Source organism: Colobus angolensis, unplaced genomic scaffold, assembly GCF_000951035.1.
Source record: "Colobus angolensis palliatus isolate OR3802 unplaced genomic scaffold, Cang.pa_1.0 Scaffold304, whole genome shotgun sequence".
Classification (NCBI taxonomy): Eukaryota; Metazoa; Chordata; class Mammalia; order Primates; family Cercopithecidae; genus Colobus; species Colobus angolensis.
Genome location: NW_012116311.1, coordinates 557,002 through 579,280, shown reverse-complemented (window position 1 = coordinate 579,280; position 22,279 = coordinate 557,002). Strand labels below are relative to the sequence as shown.

General features: G+C 40.3%; 1 protein-coding gene across 3 annotated transcripts in view; it reads right to left on the bottom strand.

The window, feature by feature from the left end:
- The window catches only part of SH3BGRL2 (SH3 domain binding glutamate-rich protein like 2), a 287,302-nt gene that overhangs the window by 24,520 nt on the left and 240,503 nt on the right, over positions 1-22,279 (bottom strand). For all 3 annotated transcript variants that reach the window (XM_011950271.1, XM_011950270.1, XM_011950269.1), the window contains exon 2: positions 8,041-8,226. In XM_011950271.1, the coding sequence (XP_011805661.1) occupies positions 8,041-8,226 (186 nt within the window). The remainder of the gene's footprint in view (positions 1-8,040; positions 8,227-22,279) is intronic.

The window sequence follows — 22,279 nt, the reverse complement described above, 5'->3', positions numbered from 1 at the left end:
GTTCCTCATTCCCAGCTAAAAAGGGCCCCTACCGAAAGCAATCAGTGGAAATCAGTTTGGCTTTCTCCCCACTCGCCTCAAACTTACTAAATTTTCTTAACTATCTCATACTCCTCAGCCTTGCCAGGACTATCCTTTTGGGTTTTGCCCATATTCCAACAAATGCTTCCATTCCTCATTCCTATACTAATACTGTGCCTTATTTTATTTTTCATCCGTGCATCCAAATACCAACCATAGGCCCCGACCTTAACGACGCCCCTTAACAGCAGGAAGTAGCCAGACAGACCACGGCGCCCCTTATCACTATTATCAATAAAAGGTTGGACTGTTTGGACGAACGGAGGCAAGATGGTGCACTTCCGAGTTCTTCTTCACCACCAACTCTTCCCGTGCGTGTGAAAATGCAGCCGGCGCCCGGGAAGGTGCAGATCAACTGGGCATGCGCCAGGTGACGTCAATCCGAAGAGACCAAGATTTACCTGGTCGCACCTGCGGAACGCCCCCGACACGCCCGTGCCCCGCCTATTGCCCTCCCACTCCTAGAAAAGCCGCTCTCGGCCAGTGAGCCACGCGGCCTTCCTGAGTCCTCACTCCTGTTGGGATGTCGGGACAGCAGGAATTCCGTCCGAGAGCCCCACCGGGGGGGACTCTGTCGGCCTTCTTTGCCGGAGGCCAACAGACCTCTTCCCCACACCTTAGGTGACCAAAATAAACTTGCAGTTTTGCTCCTACACTTGCCTACCTGCTGGTTCTTTCGTGCCCGCTCGGCTGGTCTTAGAAAAACAAATCAAAACCCAACTCTGGTTTTATCAGCAACACATATAATAATCATCTTGTCATAGAAGGAGACAAGGAGATGTGTTAGCATTTTCTTGCCATTTGTGGAGGCTCAGAAGCACAGCCCAAGCACAACTAAGTGTACACAGTTGCAGCTGTTCTCAAGTGCAGTGTTTATGTAAGACTTTTGGGAACAATGTCTTGGGATCATATGTTTTAAGTGCATTTGGGATCTTTTTTGAAGCATGAAGAACTTAATCCCCTTATTGGGACTCCAGCATGGGCTACAGAGTGAGACTTCATCTCAAAAAAAAAAAAATAATAATAGTTACAAAGAGGCAATATATAAAGCAAATAAATAACTGAAAAAGAAAATTAAGAAAACAATTTTATTTATAACAGCATCAAAAATAATAAAATAGGAATAAACGTAAGTGGCAAAAGATTTGTACACTGAAAACTACAAAACATGCTAAAAAAATTAAAGGAGATTCAAATAAACGGATATCCCATGTTCATGGATTAGAAGATAATATTATAGATGTCAATAATACCCAAAGCAATCTACAGATTCAACATGATCCCTATTAAAATTTCAACAGCAGTTTTTGCAGAAAAAGAAAAAAAAATCCTAAAATTCATATGGCAAATCAACGGACCCTAAAGAGCCAAAACAATTTTGAAAAAGAACAAAGTTAAAGGACTTACACTTTCTGATTTCAAAACATATTACAAAGCTATAGTCATCAAACAGTGTGATATACTACATAGAGACATACATATAGACTAATAGCACAGAACAGAGAGTCCAAAATAAACCCTTCTATATATGGTCAAATAACAGACAAGCATACCAAGACCATTCATTGAGAAAAAAGATGGTCTCTTCAACAGTACTGGGAAAACTGGGTATCTACATGCAAAAGAATGAAGTTAGAACCTAATGTTACACTAGGTACAAAAGCTAACTCGAAACAGATTAAAGACATAAACCCAAGGCCCAAAACTATAAAACTCCTAGAAGAAAACACAGGGGAAAATCTCCATGACATTGGATTTGGCAAACAATGATTTCCCAGCTATGATACCAAAAGCACAAGTAACAAGAGCAAAAATAGACAAACGGGACTACATTAAGCTTAAAACCTTTTGTTCATCAAAGGACACAATCAACAGAGTGAAAAGGCAACTTACGGAGTGGGGGAAAAGATTTGCCAATCAGATAGCTGATAAGGGATTAATATCCAAATATATAAAGGACACCAACAGCTCAAAAACAAAAAAATCAAATAACCTAATTTTAAAATGAGCAAGGAACCTGAATAGATACTTTTTCAAAGATAATATACAAATGGCTAACAAACACATTCAAAAGATGCTCAACATCACTAATCATCAGAGATATGCAAATCAAAACCACAATGAGTTATCACCTCATGCTCATTACAGTAGATACCATCTAAAAAACAACAAAAAATAACAAGTGTTGGTGAGGATGTGTAGAAGTTAGAACCGCTCTGCAATGTTGGTAGGTAATCTTGGTAGGCAAAATGGTACAATTGCTATAGAAAATAGTTTGGCTGTTTCTCCCAAAATTAAAAATGGAACTACCATACAATCTAGCAATCTCACTTCTAGATATATATTTAAAAGAAACTGTCAATAGAGTAAACAGCCTACAAATGGGAGAAAATATTCACAAACTATGCTTCTGACAAAGGTCTAATATCCAGAATTTACAAGGAACTTAAATCAACAAGCAAAAAACAAATAATCTCATTAAAAGGACATGAACAGACACTTCTCAAAAGAAGACATAAAAGCAGCCAAAAAAAAAAAAAACACGAAAAAATGTTCATCATCACTAATCATCAGAGAAATGCAAATCAAAATAACAATGAGAAACCATCTCACATCAGTGAGAATGGCCAACAGAAAACCAAATACTGCATGTTCTCACATACAAACGGGAGTTGAACATGGAGGACCCACGGACATAAAATGCGAACAATTGATACTGCAAACTACTAGAGTGGGAAGGGAAGTGGATATGGGTCAAAAAACTACCTATTGGGTACTAGGCTCATTATCTTAGCGAAATATACCCATGTAACACACCTGTACATGCGCTCCCTGTATCTAAAATAAAAGAAATATAAAATAATTTTAAAAATTAAAAGAACTGAAAGCAGGGTTTCTTTTTTTTTTTTGGAGACGGCGTCTAACTCTGTTGCCCAGGCTGGAGTGCAGTGGCGCGATCTCGGCTCACTGCAAGCTCCGCCTCCCGGGTTTACGCCATTCTCCTGCCTCAGCCTCCCGAGTAGCTGGGACTACAGGCGCCCGCCATCTCGCCCGGCTAGTTTTTGTATTTTTTAGTAGAGATGGGGTTTCACCGTGTAGCTCAGGATGGTCTCGATCACCTGACCTCGTGATCCACCCGTCTCGGCCTCCCAAAGTGCTGGGATTACAGGCTTGAGCCACCGCGCCCGGCCGAAAGCAGGGTTTCAAAGAGATATCTGCACACTCATGTTCATAGCAGCACTATTCACAATAGCCAAGAGGTGAATGTAATCCAAATGTCCATCAATGGATGAATAAATAAACAAAATGTGGCAAATACATACAATGGAATACTATGCTGTCTTGATAAGGAAGGAAATCTTGTCACATGCTAGAACATGGATGAAACTTGAAGATATTATGCCAAGTGAAAGAAGCCAGTTGCAAAAAGACAAGTAGTGTGTGATTCCACTTAGTTGAACTATCTAAAGTAGATACTTTATATAGAGAAAGTAGAATAGTGGTTACCAGCAGCTGAGGAAGGGGGCAAAGGGGAGTTGTTTAATGGATATAGAGTTTCAGATCTGCAAGATGAAAAAGTTCTAGGGATCTGTTTCACAACAATGTAAATATGTTTAATACTACTGAACTGTACACTTAAAAGTGCTTAAGATAGTAGGTGTTATATGTTTTTATCACAATAAAGAAAATTTTTAAAATAATAAAAATATATAAAGAAATCCAAATCATCTGTTTGCTGAATAGAGAGAGAAAAGAAATGAAAGGGGAGTAGGTACTTTCCTTTAGTGTAAGTGGGTAAGTTTTCATTTCTGATGAATTGCACAAATGCCAGTTCCACAGAGAGAGAACAAAGGGTTAAAACCTTGGACATGAGGCCCAGAGCTTTTTAAAATCCAAATCAGACGCTACAATTCATCATAAAAGCCAAAGTGTTAGATCCTTTACCTTTAGAATCTCGTCACCCACATTCTCAGAGAAGGAAGAATCCTGCTCACAGTAAGAATTGATTCCACTCCAGGGAATCAACAGGAATAAGTTGTGCCAGTTTGGGTTCTTGATGCAAATAACTGAGAAAGACACTAGCAACTTTGAGGGAAAGGAATTATGGAGGTATCACTAGGGAGTTGGCAAGACTCCACGTCAAAACTAGAGGACCAGTTTAGAAAACAGAAGGAATTTCCCTATCTGGGTAGCCAAGAATACACTCATGTCACACCCCAGATCAGCTCCATAAGGACATCAGCCACAGCTATGGTTGGCCCCATCCCCCCTGGACACTCACTGCCACAAACAACCTCCCACTGACCCTGTATTTCTACATCATCCCCTCAATGTTCAAATTCTGGGGTAGAAAAAACTGATTGGTCATGCCAGGGAGATTCCATTCAGTGGGGAACTCCTTCCAAAAGGCAAGATATTCAACTGCTAAATGAGAGAGAGGGCAATTGTCCACACTGGTTACCAAGTAGCTTAGCAGCTGTTTACTCTATGTCTCACATGCCTAGCTCATCCAGGTTAAAATAAAGTAATAAATTTCTAATTCCAGGAAACAGAATAAGAATGTACAAGCTTTCTGGATCGTGTCACTCGCAATGTGGTAGGTTTCCACAGGTTAACCAACCAGATGAGACCAGTCAGAAACTATCACTAGGTAAAGCAAGGTGTACAGAAGCAGGTGAGATGAACACGGCCTGTGGTTAGTTGCCCTCTAATGCTTGTGTCAAAGTCAAATTTACCTAACCTTGATAAGAGCCGATACTGTCTCAAAACTCTCGCCAGAACACACTATGATGACAGTGCGTACGCCAACAACTGTCGTGGCCACCACCACAGCACTAACACCGTTCAAGCAGAGAAGATGCCATTTACCTGGCACAGTCTCATCAATATATAATATAAACCTCGAGCCAGCTCCGATAGTCTACTTGAAAAAATTTCCACAGACTCCAAAGGGCAAAGATACATAGAGAGCTAGAAGTCATAAAAAGATAAAAATAAGGTGAGTCAGGTTAACTGTATTTTACATTATATTATTTTATTCATTCAATATATTCCTCTATTCAAACAGCACTGAACATTTCTGCTTTTATGATGATAGAACAAAGATGTCTCTACCTCCTTTTCCTCAATAAGTCAACAAAACAACAAAGATTTTCAAAATAGAGCTAGGAGATTCAATCTAAAGGCCTGAACCACAAAATAAACAATAAGTGGGAAGAGAAATGGTGAAAGATCTTAGAAAAAAGAGAACGGTCAAAACTCAATGTCTGCAGAAGTACTATCAACAAGAAGCAAGCTGTAGGGCTCCAGAAAAGGTCAGGAACTGGAGGCATCATCTATTGTGAAGGTACGGTGAGTGGGCAAAAGCAGAAAACAGAAAAATTGTTTGAAAGTCTGTATAAGCAGCAGTTAGATCCCAGGATGCCTCACTCTCCTCGAAGGAGCTAGAAGATATTAATACATTATTAATAAACATGGTTTCAGGGAAGCAAAAAAAAAATGTATACACATGGGCACTGAAGAGAGACTGAAAACAGGGATAGGAAGTGAAAATCTGCATGCTAGAGAGTGAGACCTTCCATTTCCCTCACTCTACAGATCCAGAACTCCAATAGCCAGGCAGAGATTCCCAAAGTAGGAGACTCAAAGGCCATTCTCTGGAAAAATTAAACCATCATCTGAGAAAAGACCTACTGAGAAAAGATACTACTATCAATATTTGCAATGAGAATGCTAACAGGCTACTGAGTCATCCCACAGGAAAACAAGCCTGCATTCATATAAGACACATACGCAGCTTCTAGTGAGGTTCCTAGTCTCACCTCTTACATGAACAAAAGACAAGGATCAACATACATCTAAGGAAACCCACCCCACCTGAGAAAAATAACCAAAACAAAGTGAAAAAAAAATCAGTGAAAATAGGAACACAGTAACAGAAGAAAACTTCAAATAAATCATATCTAATGTCTTTAGTTAAGATCTTATATTTATTTAGTAGAAATACAACATTATTAAAAAGAATCATAGAGAAAAGGACAAAAATTCATTGAAAGGATTTTGTACTTTCTCAAAAAGATCAAAAATCAAATAGGTGGACATTAGAAAAAAAGATTAAACTATTAGAAAATCCATGTAAGAAATCCAATATCCAAATTAATAGGCACTCAAGACAAAGGGAACAAGGAAAAAAGTAGGGAGAAAATTTTCAGGAAAAATAATATAAGAACACACATAATCAGCAATCACAGAATTTCTTAAAAGGCATACTGAGCACTCAGCACAATGAATGAAAAATAGTTCATACCATAGTAATTCACCAAAAGATGTGGTGAATACATATATGAATAAGAGATTAAAATTTTTCATAGAAAAAACTGACAAAAACACATAAACAATCAAGGAAAACGGCATTAGACATCTCAGTTGTAGCACTGAAAACTAGGGGACACTGAATCAATATCATCAAAATCCTTTCCAACCTAGAATTCTGTACCCAGAAACTACCACTAAACCCTAAGACTAGAAAAGCATTTTCATAGCCTCGAAGTCTGAGGGACAGAAAACTGCTAAATTTTTGTTTTAAGCCTTCTGGCACTATTTGACTTACAGCTTTATTTTATTTTGAACTGTATGGTTTGCAAACATTTTCAGCTATTACTTCATTTAGGTCTGCAGGCACAAGAGTACATTTCATAACCTTGCTAATCATGAATAAAATACACCCTTGGTTACCACACACTTCTCTCAATAAAATATAAAATAATGATATTAAAAACCCCATAAAATAACAATCTTCATTTTTATACAATAATATGCTTAAGAAATGCTTTTGAAACTATCACAAAGTAAGACAGATATTATCCCTTGCTTAAAGATAAGAAAACTTGGGTTTTTAAAAAGATAAGTAACTTTCCAAAGCTGTCCCAGCCGACATAAGGCAGCACTAGAACTCAAAGTTATGTCTAACGCCATGTTCAGGATTCTCCTCAGGATGCTACAGGTAAGAATTCTCTGTATAATCTACACACGGCTTTATGTTGCAACTCCTCATTCTCCATTATGCACTGGGGGAAGGGATTATTTTCCTTGAAGCCACCAAAGGCTCTCTGTTATTCCTTTCCTCCATGCCAATTACAGCCTAGCTATTTATTTCATCTCAAGCACCTCAGCTCTGTGGCTCCTTCTTCTTTAGACCGTCCTTAAATAACTATAGTACAGGTCCAAAAATAAACACTGACTTAGATACTCAGAGATATGGAAAAAGGCAAATCCTAACTTACTCTTTAGACAGAAGTTTCTTAACTATTTTTCTTAACCTAAGGAGTAAGAAAGTAGGTAAATAGATGAAAGTGACTTCTTCATCTTCTCCTATGCTACATGCAGCAGGAAAGCACCCGATATATGTTCATATATGAGGTGCACTGATAGTCTTAATCATCCCTCTGGCTCATTATCGTAAGAAATGGAACTCTGGTTTACAATCAGCTATTAGCAGTTATTTATACCATATAGGGATATTCAAAGATAATTATTCCCCTCTACTACTCTGCCCCCTAAAATGTATTAATCAAAAAATAATTTGATTAATAATTTAATAATAAAATGATTATTTTTAATGCTTCAAAATTTAGAACAGAATACACACATACATACATGCATACAAACACACACACAGAGCTTCCCTTCCTACTCCTGTTCCCAAAGCAAAGACAGAGCTCAGACTGACAGACACATGTGCACTCACATTCACATACCACACAGCTCTTGCACATACATACACAGTCCACGACCTCGGACTCACATCCCTTCTCAACTTCACCCTCTGTTAGACTTGTGGACCTGAATGGGCATTGGGTGAAGAAGTCACAGTCTTCACTGGAAAAACCCACTTGAACTCTAAGTGACATGTGTTTTGAATAATAAAAGAAACAGCATAATAACAATCTAGCCACTTACTCCACAGTATCGGTCGCCATTAAATATCTGAGGGGGCAGGGGGTTGCCCTGAGTGGGTTTCTTTTCCGGGGGGACGTTTTTGTACATCCACTGCCTCTGTTCTTCTGACATTGTGATATCCACCTCCTCAAACTCTATCTTGTTGGCTTCCAGAAATCTAACCACATCTTGCTGCTTCTTCTTTATCTAAAGAGAGAAGACAAACAAATAAGTAGAAATCCTTATCTGAAACAGTAGGTATATACTTCCAAACCGAACTAGATTTACGTCATTGATACATAAAAAGAGGTGATTTATGTAGGTGTCACACACTGTCCACTCACTAGATACCCAGTAGAGGACTAAGCCAGTCCCAACGCAGTTGTTTCTTTGATGTTGTTGTTCTGTTTTGAGATGGAGTCTCTATGCTGCCCAAGCTGGTCTCAAACTCCTAGGCTCCAGCAATCTACCCACCTCAGCCTCCCAAAGTGCTGGGATTGCAGGTATGAGCCACTGCACCCGGCCACTAACACAGTCATTTCTTCAAGCTAGACTGCCCAGAACTCTGGAGCACAATTCAGGTGGCTTGGAAAGAATGGACTATGAGATGAGAGAGTGACTTAGTTCTCAGTGGGCCATAACCACTCCCCATCCCACCCCCAACCCCACCCTCACCCTTGCAAGAAGTTGACATTTGTAGTCATAAAAGCTCCCTTTGCCCAGAACCATCTGAAAACCATGTATAGCCTATCTGAGATGTCGACATTTCATGGATTCATGACAGCAGCAACATTTTTATTCCCCTCAGCAGCCTTCTTCAGAAATTCCACAGCTGTAGCCACTACCATGAAAGCATCCTTTCATCAATTCACAGGAGAAAAATGTTCTTCACTTCTAACGTGAGAGTAAACAACGAATATCATCTTACTTTGAACTCTGTTTCTTAACCCTTTTCATTCCTCTGATCTTTCACTTTTCCTTCTTCAGTCACTAGGGGTCAGATGTGCTCTTGAGGAGCTGCAAATCCATCTGCAGTTGTCAAAATGTTGCCTACCTTCTTAAGACTACATATTAACTGGCCGGGCGCCGTGGCTCAAGCCTGTAATCCCAGCACTTTGGGAGGCCGAGACGGGCGGATCACGAGGTCAGGACATCGAGACCATCCTGGCTAACACAGTGAAACCCCGTCTCTACTAAAAAAAAAAAAAATACAAAAATCTAGCCGGGCGAGGTGGCGGGCGCCTGTAGCCCCAGCTACTTGGGAGGCTGAGGCAGGAGAATGGCGTAAACCCGGGAGGTGGAGCTTGCAGTGAGCTGAGATCCGGCCACTGCACTCTAGCCTGGGCGACAGAGCGAGACTCCGTCTCAAAAAAAACAAAAACAAAAAAAAAGAGTACATATTAACTAATTGAAATGGAACGAAAACACAGTAGTCTCTCCTTATCCATGGGGGACACATTCCAAGACCCCCAGAAGACACTGGAAATGGCAGATCGTGCCAAACCAATATATATATGCTCTATTTTTTCAATCTGATGACCAGGAGGCATGTCCAGGTTTGTGCTTTAAAGAGATCACTTTAACACTATGGAGCTTACAAAGAAAAAAAAAGAGAAGCTCTGTATGTACTGTTAATGCTGTTATGAAAAGCTCTCTAAGACATATTAGTAGGTTAAAAAGAAAAACAAGGTAGACTGGATGTAGACTAAGGTCACTTTTTAAAAAAATGGAGAAAAATAAGAACACATTTATATTTGCTTGTATTTATATTGTTTTAAAAAATTCTTGAAGGTCATATAAGAAACTAACAGAAGCGGTTATTCAACGGCTGGGGGAGCAGGAATTGGGTAAGGACACAAAGTGGGAGCAAGAGTTTTACTTTAAAATGTTTTGAATATTATAATAAATGTGTTAATATTCAAAAGAGTAAACAGAAGAAATGTATTGCAATGAGAGAGAGGGCACCCTAGCTTCCACAGAACAGCTTGGAGGATGGCAGTACATACCACAGAGATGCCCTGTTTTATACAAATCACGTTTTCCCAATGTGACATGAAGCAGAACTCAAAGCATTTTGTTGAGTCACTGGCTTCCATAATTCACTTATAAGAAAGGGCAGATGCTTAAAAAGAAGAAATGAAAAAAACAAAACAGTTAAAACCTTAGAAAATTAGCTAGTACTATAGCAAATCACCCAAATAACAAGGTAGGAGAAACTTAACCCAGAGAAGGAAGTTTTCAAGTGGATGTTTGTGACATTAGCATCAGGAAGGAAGATGTGTCACACTACCACAGCCTGTTTGTCAGGTCTGCAGAGGTGAACATGACCTGGAACTGGGAACACTCAACCTAGCGTGGCGGGGGCAGGCTGTTCAGGAAGCAGGAACTTAGAGGAAGACACCGGCCAGCCTACTAGGTGGGGCCCAGGTAACAGAGAGGCTTCCCATGAGGCAACAGGAAGCCATCAAGGGCACTTCATGTGCTGGGCTTAATTCCAGAGTCCAAATAACCATAACATACACAATCATTTCCTTCACACAATGAATTTTTTATTATCCCCACACTTCAACTCTTCTGAAATGAAATGCATCTTACAATCAATATCAAAAGGAATTTCCTAAGCAAATAGAAGAGAAATAAATTGTGGGCCAACAGTTACTGCTTTCATCTACGTCATTTTGTTTGTTTGTTTGTTTTGTTTTGTTTTGAGACAGAGTTTCACTCTCGTTGCACAGACTGGAATGCAAAGGCACAATCTCGGCTCACCGCAACCTCCACCTCCCGGATTCAAGTGATTCTCCTGCCTCAGCCTCCAGTATGTGCCACCACGCATGGCTAATTTTTGTATTTTCAGTAGAGATGGTGTTTCTCCATGTTGGTCAGGCTGATCTCGAACTCCCGACCTGAGGTGATCCGCCGACCTCGGCTTCCCAAAGTGCTGGGATTATAGGCATAAGCCACTGTGCCTGGCCTCATCTTACGTCATTTTATCCATCGTTGGAAGGTACCTTCAACTCACCTGGTTTTTTTTTTTAATTTACTTAAACACCTTTGAAAGCAAAACAATGGTAGTTATTTACCCAGTAACCAATCTCCCTCTCTTTCTAAATACAGAAGCCTGGTTTTACTTAGAAAAGCAATGTGCTCGGCTACAAAATCATGTTCACCCAAACACCTCTACTGTTAGAGGGAATCACATGATACAGTTCTGACCAATGAGATGTGAGGCAGACAGTCCTTAGGAAGGCTTCACTTAAATGAAAGAAAACATAAAGCAGACTTTTGCCCTTCTCTAGTCTCCTTACTTGCAGAAATGCAGATATGGTGCCTGGAGGTGCAGAAATCATTTCACAAATGTGAAAACAAACACCATAAGTATGTGAAAATACTATATGCTAAGGATGGTCAAGCAGAAAGATAGTAGCCTGGGTCCTTAATGACATTTTGTAGCTGCCACCCCAGTCTCTTCATGCACAACCTATTCTACACCTTTCTGTATTAGACAAATAAACCTTTAATAAGTTAAGCCACTCTTCATCCAGTTTTCTATAGCCTGCACCCAAATGCAATTCTTAATTGCTACTTAAAATGACTTCAGAAATACTGTATTATGATGAAGGATTGAAAATAAAAGCTATTACTGCACAGTAGAGCCTGGCAATAAAAGCTGTAAGACATAAACTTAATATATGTGAGTGAATATTTATCACTGGATAAACAGAGGAATTTTCTTAATCTACTCCACAGAGCAACAGCCAACATGTTGGAACTAGAACAGACAGGTTATCTAAAAGGATGAAGAGTGCATTTCACCTTAACATTCAAACACTACTGTACACCACACAAAGCAATTAAAGGAAACACAGAATCTCTTGCATTAGATTGGGAGTAGGCAAAATATGGCCCAAGGCCCAAATCCAGCCCACTGACCATTTTTGTGTGGCCAGCAGCCAAAAATTGTCTTTATATTTTTAAACAGCTAGGGGAAAAAATCAAAAGAATAATAGTATTCCATGGCATGTAAAAATTATATGAAATATAAACACCAGTGTCCATAAACAAAGCTGTATGGGAACACAGCAACACCCATTCACTCACATATTGTCTACGTCTGCTTCCTTCCTACGATGGCAGAGTTGAGAAGTTGCAACAGAGACTGTGTGGTCCCCTAGTGCCTAAAATATTGACTAGCTGCCCTTTATAGAAAAGGCTTGCCAACCTTTGAGCTAGATCACAAATCTTTATTTCTGGGTCAAAGTTCCCTTTCTCAGTGAGTCTTCCTTTGACTACCTGATTTTACACTTTTACCAGCTACCCCAGAACTCTCTACTCCCACTTCACTGCTGTATTTTTCACCACAGCACTTGGCATCTGACAGACTGTATAGCTTATGTATTTGTTTGTCCATCTCCCCCACTAGAATATAAATCCCCTGGCTGGGTGCAGTGGGTCACTCCTGTAATCTCAGCATTTTGGAAGGCTGAGGCAGGTGAATCACCTGAGGTCAGGAGTTTGAGACCAGCCTGACCAACACAGTGAAACCCTATCTCTACTAAAAATACAAAAATTAGCCAGGCGTGGTGCCACATGCCTGTAATCCCAGCTACTTGTGACACTGAGGCAGGAGAATCACTTGAACTTGGTTGCAGTAAGCGGAGATGGAGATCGCGCCATTGCACTGTGGCCTGGGCAACAAGAGCGAAACTCTGTCTCAAAAAAAAAAAAAAAAAAAGAATATAAATTCCCCAAGTCCAGGAGATTTTGTCGCTTTTATTAAACATTTGTTAATGACTAGACAAGATGTTCACAGGTAGAAGGGCCTGTGAGATGGGGAACTTTCCTCCCAACCAACAACAGGGCTGATTCTTTTTACCCTTGAGGGCTCACCAAAAGTATCACCTCTTCAAAGAGCCCTCTTGAACCACCTTGCTGAAGTTTTATTGCCTAAATTTATTAAAATTTTATTTATTTATATGCCCTTTGTTTTTGTTCTTACCTCTCTACAACGTCAATTCTGGAAGCAGAAGGACCAGCGTGCAGGAGGCCCTCAATAAATATTAACTGAATGGATGATTCAAGAATTATTCCAGTCCTGAACATCAAAGATTTCCAGGTGATGTTCCAGAGAAACTATTCAAACTAAGTGAGTAATTTAATTTAGGAACAAATGTAACTTACACTTAGCCCAATGGGAATGTGGATCAAATGACAGTATTTCTCAATCCCAAAGCGGCACAATTTTGAAAAGCATCGTGCTTAGGAGGCTACATCTAACTGTACATAGCCGAAATAATTCAGAAGAGTCTCTAGACCCTAATGCGAAAAAAACTTTGCTTCTAACTTTGACAATGACTTAAAAGGAAAGTAGTACGTGGTTGCATGTTTACATAAATTCTACTGTCAGTTAATTTTAATAGTTGCAAGTGCATAACGAAACAAAAAGTGTTTTGTATTGCTGAAATGGTTTTATTAAATTGTTGATACATTTGCAAATACGGCAACTGAGAATTATGCAGATGTGTTGGTATTTTCCTGAATCTGCTTCCCATTACTACCTTAGTACTCTATCACCCTCAACCACTTCCCCCCACTAACTTCAGGAGCTCTGAAGCAAACTGCTCCCTCAAATGTACTTTGAAGCAGCCTTCTTGGCCACTCAATGTATAAGCCTTTACCCTTTGACTCCAGATCCATGAATCTCCTGAGGACCCCAATGCCTGCACCCAAGCCCTGGTGACTCACCCCCACAGAGCCCTGGGCAGTAAGCTGCGGAGTCTCCTGACTCTGCGTGAACACTCGATGACCTGTGGAAATCTCAGTGAAGACACTTGGAACCTTCACTGGCAACCTCCTGGCCCCAAGAGTCCCTAGGGATTGGATCAGAAAACAGGTTAAATAATTACCTTGCTTGTGACTCAGCCTTAACCCCCTACTCTGTGACACTGACTGCTAAGTAAACTTGCATGCCTCTACTCTCTTCTTGTAGGATTACGTCTTTCCCGGGAAGATGCCAGTTAACTTATATAATTAAGCAGCCCCTGCCAGATTCCTTCCATAGGCTTCCAGACACGTCTAGTCATGTTTGAATTCCAGGGTATACATAGCTAATGCTGCATCGTGGGACCTTGGGACTCACTAGGAAATAAAGAGACATAATCAATTTGAATAAGAGTTTTTTTTTAACATTGAGACCGAATATGAACGATAATGGGAAAGCAAGTTTAACTGAAGACAAATGAGCCACAGAGGACAACGAGGAAAACTGGGGGGTGGAAAGCATGTATTTTAGAGCCAGATTGTCCTGGTCTTAATCTTGACCCTGACAGATGGGTAGCCTTGGAGATATTACTTGGCTTCTCTCTTAACTTCCGTTTCCAAATCTATGAAATAAACTGCTAAATTAAGTTTAGCCTAAGGCCAGGAGTGATGGCTCACGCCTGTAATCCCAGTACTTTGGGAGGCCCAGGCGGACAGATCACCTGAGGTAAGGAGTTCAAGACCAGCCTAGCCAATATGGTGAAACCTCGTCTCTACTAAAAATACAAAAATTAGCTGGCTGTCCTGGCATGCACCTGTAATCCTAGCTACTCAGGAGGCTGAGGCGGGAGAATCCCTTGAACCCAGGAGACAGAGGTTACAGTGAGCTGAGATCGCATCACTGCACTCCAGCCTGGGCAACAGAGTGAGACTCTGTCTCGATTTAAAAAAAAAAAAAAAAAACTTAGCCTAAAGCTACCTCCTTACATATTTTGAGTTCGGCCTAAAGGTTTCTCCATCCATAGTGAATTGTAACCTAACCAGATACGTAAACAGACTGTAACCTACTCTTGGACCAATCACAGCATTTCAGCCAGTTAAGGCAGGCAACTGTTCAAACTGTGTCCAAACAAGGCAAACGTCAAGCTGTAACCAATCTTACTTCCATTAGATTATTCCCGTTTTTGTACCTAACTTCCTTTTCCTGTACATAAATTCTTTGTGACTATGAAGCAGCGTCAGCGTCCTTCTGAACCTATGCTGGTTCGGGGGCTGCCCAATTCTCAAAATATTCTTGGCTCAACGAAACCCTGTTAAATATAATCTGCGTAAAGCTTTTCTTTTAACAGAACTCAACTATCTTTTTTCCATAGATTCACTGGAAAATTAAATAAGAAAAGGCCTAAGCAGTAATGGGCACTTGCTCAATTGTTTCATTTACTCAAACATACTAGCTTTTCTATCTTTGCCCTAGAAGTGGCCTCCATCAAACATATAGCAACTTCTGAATGCTTTCAAAGGCCTTAGATATTCAACACAATGGTTCTTTATTTCCTCTGCTTTCACACTTCAAACACACATCTTTCTTTATTCTGACCTGGGGTAGACGTAAGACTGATTAGGACCTCTTATGTATCTCAAATGGAAAAAAAGTCAAAGACAGTGAGAGAAAATAGAAGGGAAAAGATGAGGTTTTTTTTAATAGCTTGACAAAATGTACAAAGGAGGGCCTGGACTGGATTAAGGAAGGTAGAAGGCCTTAAGATGATTCTTCCTTTCAACTAAAAAGGGAGGAAAGGACTGAGGCTCTTTCCCTTGTCAAAGACCTCAGGAACTTTCCAGTGATTGAGTAAGGTACTTCAAATATATCTAATTTCATGGCAAATTCTTTAAATAAAACCCCATTCTTGGCTTTACTAGGCATTATGCTGTCATAAAAGAGGATGCAAATGGCAGAAAGTACTGTGGCAGACATAAGCCTAGTTAAACACCAAAGCCTATTCATGATCTCCCCTGTGAAGCCTAAAAAACTAAAGCTCCAGTTTTCCCAGTCACACTTATAGCTGAAGCAGCCACATGACCCAGATCTGGCCAGTGAGGTGTGCACCTAAGTGTGCTAGGTGGAGCTTCTGGACAGAGCTTGGCTTTCCTGCTGAAGCCAACAGATTACAATGCTAAAGCCCCTTTTCCCTGCCCTTCCTCATTCTTCCAGGGTGGCATCCAGATGTGAGGGCTAGTGGTGCGGGGCAGCCTTTCCACCTTGAGGTGACAGGCATCAGAAAAAGGCAAGAGAATCCCATCAAGGCAGGCCCTGAACAAGTTCAACCTCCAGACTTACAAGGAGAGACTGAAACACCTCTGTTTAAGCTCAAGTTAAACAGGTTCTCTGTTACTTGCAAATGAACACATTCTTAACTGAAACCCTCAGCAGTATGCCTCATTGCTGGGGAGCAGAGCAGGGATGTAGAGTAACCCCCAAGATGCCATTTGCTAACCGGCAATGTTCTAATGCTGCTTAACTAAATGAGAGATTATACATAAAGTACAGTGTCTCCAGCTTCTGTTTCAGTTTATCCTACTAGAAAGCAAATGCCAAATTACCAAGCCAAGGATAAAGAGGCTGACTTACAAAAGACTGAAGCTTGAGTTTTATAGAATCACTGTCAGAAAAACAGATTACAAAATAAAGGTCAATTTTTGAAAAACTGTCAGTACATGTTATAAATTAAAACAATATAATTTTAACGATAGAAAAGGCTGTGGTTTTCCATCTATGTATCACTAGCACAGTCCCTGGCACTTACTACATAGGCATATATTTGTATTAATCAAATAAATATTATTAAGCTTGAATTCATACTTTTAACTTTGGTTTTCTTTTAACCAGCCAATATTGTTGGTCCTGTTTTCTTGATCAATTTGCATTGATTTCTTTTTTACATGTTTATAATATGGTAAACCATCTTTCCCATTTGAAATTTTTTAATTTTAAAAAACCCATAATCTCATCACACTGAGACTTTTATTTTTCACAGAACCTTCCAGGGAGTAAACATTTAGAAGTATACTTTATATAGTTGCCATAATAACAAATGTTTTGGGGAAGGATGCTTCTGTTGTATTACGAATGTTTTTTGTTTCTAAAATCGCCATGGTTATCTTATTGCATGTATGAATTATATTGAGTACTTATGCTAATGTATTAAAACGTATATTCTAACATTGGAGATTTAGGTGTGTTCTAAAGATGTTTTATAAAAATTGTAAGTGTTCCAAATTTGCTATTTATTTATTTCGAGATGGAGTCTCACTCTGTTGTCCAGGTTGGAGTGCAGTGGCTCCATCTCAGCTCACTGCACACTCCCTTCCTGGGTTCAAGTGATTTTCCTGCCTCAGCCTCCTGAGTAGTTGGGACTACAGGCACCCACCACCACGCCTTGCTAATTTTTATATTTTTAGTAGAGATGAGGTTTCACCATGTTGGTCAGGCTGGTCTCAGGCTCCTGATCTCATGATCCGCCCTCCTCAGCCTCCCAAAGTGCTGGGATTACAGGCGTGAGCGACTGTGCCTGGGCGACTTTTTAAATGATAAAAAATGGTTATTAGTAGTAGGCTACCTAGCAGTACTAAAACACAGGGACTTTACACAGATTTTTCTAAATCTTGTCTCCTAAAGTCTTTCAAATGAAATATTTCAGCGAGTTATTTTAATGTAACATCTTTCCATTGGTTTCCTGGAATAGCTAATTGATATCACGGAACATAACATGATTTCAACTACCAAACTGTTAACAAAAACCTTTACATGACTGATGAATGGGAAGTAGGTCTGGCTGCTGCAAGCAGGACACTGAGGTCTGTGTGGGACTCTGGTTGGTCTGTGAACATGTAGCTCTGCTGGACTGAACATGGTGACAGTGATGCCAAAGGCAGCAGCCTGATCTTCAATTGGGCCAATTGGCTTTATTAATGTTCTAGTCCTGAACAGTCAAAAAAGGATGGGTCTGTGTCACCTTGGTCAAGTTACTTATTCTACCAAGCCTTGGTTTCCTCATCTGTAAAATACAGATAATAATTCAGCATAGAGAACTGCTATGAAATTTAAATGTCATAATGTTCATAAAGTTCTTAGTGTAGTGCCTGGAATGCTAAAAGAGCTAAACATTAAATCCAATCACAAGTCCGTTCCAAGGTGGGTGAATAGGAACAGCTCGGGTCTGCAGCTCCCAGTGTGTTCGACGCAGAAGATGGGTGATTTCTGCATTTCCAACTGAGGTACCTGGTTCATCTCATGTGGACTGGTTGGACAGTGGGTGCAGCCCACAGAGGGCGAGCGGAAGCAGGGCGGGGCTTCACCTCACCCGGGAAGCACAAGGGGTCGGAGGATTTCCCTTTCCTACTCAAGGGAAGCCATGACAGACTCTACCTGGAAAAACAGGGCACTCCCATGCAAATACTGCACTCTTCCTACGGTCTTAGCAACTGGCAGACTAGGAGATTCTCTCCCGTGCCTGGTTAGGTAGGCCTCATGCCCAGGGAGTCTTGCTCGCTGCTAGCGCAGCAGTCTGAGATCGACCTGCAAGGCAGCAGCCTGGCAGGCAGAGGGGCGGCCACCATTGCTGAGGCTTGAGTAGGTACACAAAGCGACCAGGAAGCTCAAACTGGGCAGAGCCCGAAAAAGCTCAGCAAGGCCTACAGCCTCTACAGACTCCACCTCTGTGGGCAGGGCATAGCTGAACAAAAGGCAGCAGAAATTTCTGCAGACTTAAATGTCCCTGTCTGACAGCTCTGAAGAGAGCAGTGGTTCTCCAAGCATGGTGTTTGAGCTCTGAGAACGGACAGCCTACCTCGTCAAGTGGGTCCCTGATCCCTGTGCAGCCTAACTGGGAGACACCTCCCAGTAGGGGTTGACGGACACCTCATACAGGCGGGTACCCCTCTGGGACAAAGCTTCCAGAGGAAGGATCAGGGAGTGATATTTGCTGTTCTGCAATATTTGCTATTCTGCAGCCTCCACTGGTGATACCCAGGCCAACAAGTCTGGAGTGGACTCCAGCAAACTCCAACAGACCTGCAGTTGAGGGACCTGACTGTTAAAATGAAAACCAACAAACAGAAAGGAGTAGCATCAACACCAACAAAAAGGGCGTCCACAAAAAAACACCATCGGTAGGTCACCAACATCAAAGACCAAAGTTAGATAAAACCACAAAGATGGGAAGAAGCTGAAGCAGAAAAGCTGAAAATTCTAAAAACCAGAGCACCTCTCCAAAGGATCACAGTCCCTTACCAGCAACGGAACAAAGCTGGACAGAGAATGACTTTGACAAGTAGACAGAAATAGGCTTCAGAAGGTCGGTAATAACAAACTTCTCCGAGCTAAAGGAGGATGTTACAACCCATCACAAGGAAGCTAAAAAACTTGAAAAAAGATTATACAAATAGCTAACTAGAATAAACAGTGTAGAGAAGACCTTAAATGATCTGACGGAGCTGAAAACCATGGCAAAAGAACTTCGTGACGCACGCACAAGCTTCAATAGACAATTTGATCAAGTGGAAGAAAGGATATCAGTGATTGAAGATCAAATTAATGAAATAAAGTGAGAAAACAAGTATAGAGAAAAAAGAGTAAAAAGAAAAGAGCAAAGCCTCCAAGAAATATGAGACTATGTGAAAAGACCAAATCTACATTTGATTGGTGTGCCTAAAAGTGATGGGGAGAATTGAACCCAGTTGGAAAACACTCTTCAGGATATTATCCAGGAGAACTTCCCCAACCTAGCAAGGCAGGCCAACATTCAAATTCAGGAAATACAGAAACTACCACAAAGATACTCCTTGAGAAGAACAACCCCAAGACACATAATTGTCAGATTCACCAAAGTTGAAATGAAGGAAAAAATGTTAAGGGCAGCCAGAGAGAAAAGTCGGGTTACCAGCAAAGGGAAGCCCATCAGACTAATAGCAAATCTCTCGGCAGAAACCTTACAAGTTAGATAAGAGTGGGGACCAATACTCAACATTCTTAAAGAAAATAATTTTCAACCCAGAATTTCATATCCAGCCAAGCTAAGCTTCATGAGCGAAGGAGAAATAAAATCCTTTACAGACAAGCAAATGCCGTGAAATTTTGTCACCACCAGGTCTGCCTTATAAGAGCTCCTAAAGGAATCACTAACCATGGAAAGGCACAACCAGTACCAGCCACTACAAAAACATACCAAATTGTAAAGACCATCGATGCTATGAAGAAACTGCAACAATTAACGGGCAAAATAACCAGCTAACATCATAACGACAGGATCACATTCACACAAAACAATATTAACCTTAAATGTAAATGGGCTAAATGCCCCAATTAAAAGACACAGACTGCCAAATTGGATAGAGTCAAGACCCATCGATGTGCTATATTCAAGAGACCCATCTCACGTGCAGAGACACACATAGGCTCAAAATAAAGGGATGGAAGAAGATCTACCAAGCAAATTGAAAACAAAAACAAGCAGGGTTGCAATCCTAGTCTCTGATAAAACAGACTTTAAACCAACAAAGATCAAAAGAGACAAAGAAGGCCATTACATAATGGTAAAGGCATCAATTCAACAAGAAGAGCTAACTATCCTAAATATATATGCACCTAATACAGGAGCACCCAGATTCATAAAGCAAGTCCTTAGAGACCTACAAAGAGACTTAGACTCCCACACAATAATAATGGGAGACTTTAACAACCCACTGTCAATATTAGACAGATCAATGAGACAGAAAGTTAACAAGGATATCCAGGACTTCAACTCAGCTCTGCACCAAGTGGACTAATAGACATCTACAGAACTCTCCACCTCAAATCAACAGAATATACATTCTTCTGAGCACCACATTCGCACTTATTCTAAAACTGACCACATAATTAGAAATAAAGCACTCCTCAGCCAATATAAAAGAACTGAAATCACAAAAAACAGTCTCTCAGACCACAGTGCAATCTAATTAGAACTCAGGATTAAGAAACTCATTCAAAACCACACAAAGACATGGAAACTGAAGAACCTGTTCCTGAATGACTACTAGGTAAATAACAAAATTAAGGCAGAAATAAAGATGTTCTTTGAAACCGACGAGAACAAAGACACAATATACCAGACTCTCTGGGACACATTTAAAGCAGTTTCTAGAGGGAAATTTATAGTACTAAATGCCCACAGGAGAAAACAGGAAAGATCTAAAATCGACACCCTAACATCACAATTAAAAGAACTAGAGAAGCAAGAGCAAACACATTCAAAAGTTAGCAGAAGGCAAGAAATAACTAAGATCAGAGCAGAACTGAAGGAGATAGAGACATAAAAAACCCTTCAAAAAATCAACGAATCCAGGAGCTGGATTTTTGAAATGATCAACAAAATTGATAGACCGCTGACAAGACTAATAAACAAGAAAAGAGAGAAGAATCAAATAGACTTAACAAAAAATGATAAAGGGGATGTCACCACTGATCCCACAGAAATACAAACCACCATCAGAGAATACTATAAATACTTCTACACAAAATAAACTAGAAAATCTAGAAGAAATGGATAAATTCCTGGACACATATGCCCTCCCAAGACTAAACCAGGAAGAAGCTGAATCACTGAATAGATCAATTACAGGTTCTGAATTGAGGAATTAATAGCCGACCAACCAAAAAAAGTCCAGGACCAGACCAATTAGCTGAATTCTACCAGAGGTACAAAGAGGAGCTGGTACCATTCCTTCTGAAACCATTCCAATCAATAGAAAAAGAGAGAACACTCCCTAACTCATTTTATGAGGCCAGCATCATCCTGATACCAAAGCCTGGAAGAGACACAACAAAATAAGAGAATTTTAGACCAATATCCCTGATGAACATTGATGCAAAAATCCTCAATAACATACTAGAAAACTGAATCCAGCAGCACATCAAAAAGCTTATCCACCACGATCAAGTCGCCTTCATCCCTGGGATTAAAGGCGGTTCAACATATGCAAGTCAATAAACGTAATCCATCACATAAACAGAACCAACGACAAAAACCACATGATTATCTCAATAGATGCAGAAAAGGTCTTCTACAAAATTGAACAGCCCTTCATGCTAAAATCTCTCAATAAACTAGGTATTAATGGAACGTATCTCAAAATAATAAGAGCTATTTACGACAAACCCACAGCCAATATCATACTGAATGGGCAAAAACTGGAAGCATTCCCTTTGAAAGCTGGCACAAAACAAAGGTGTTTCACCTCTTTCACCACTCCTGTTCAACATAGTGTTGGAAGTTCTGGCTAGGGCAATCAAGCAAGAGAAGGAAATAAAGGGTATTCAATTAGGAAAAGAGGAAGTCAAATTATCACTGTTTGCAGATGACATGATTGTAAATTTAGAAAACCCCATTGTCTCACCCCAAAATCTCCTTAAGCTGATAAGCAACTTCAGCAAAGTCTCAGGATACAAAATCAATGTGCAAAAATC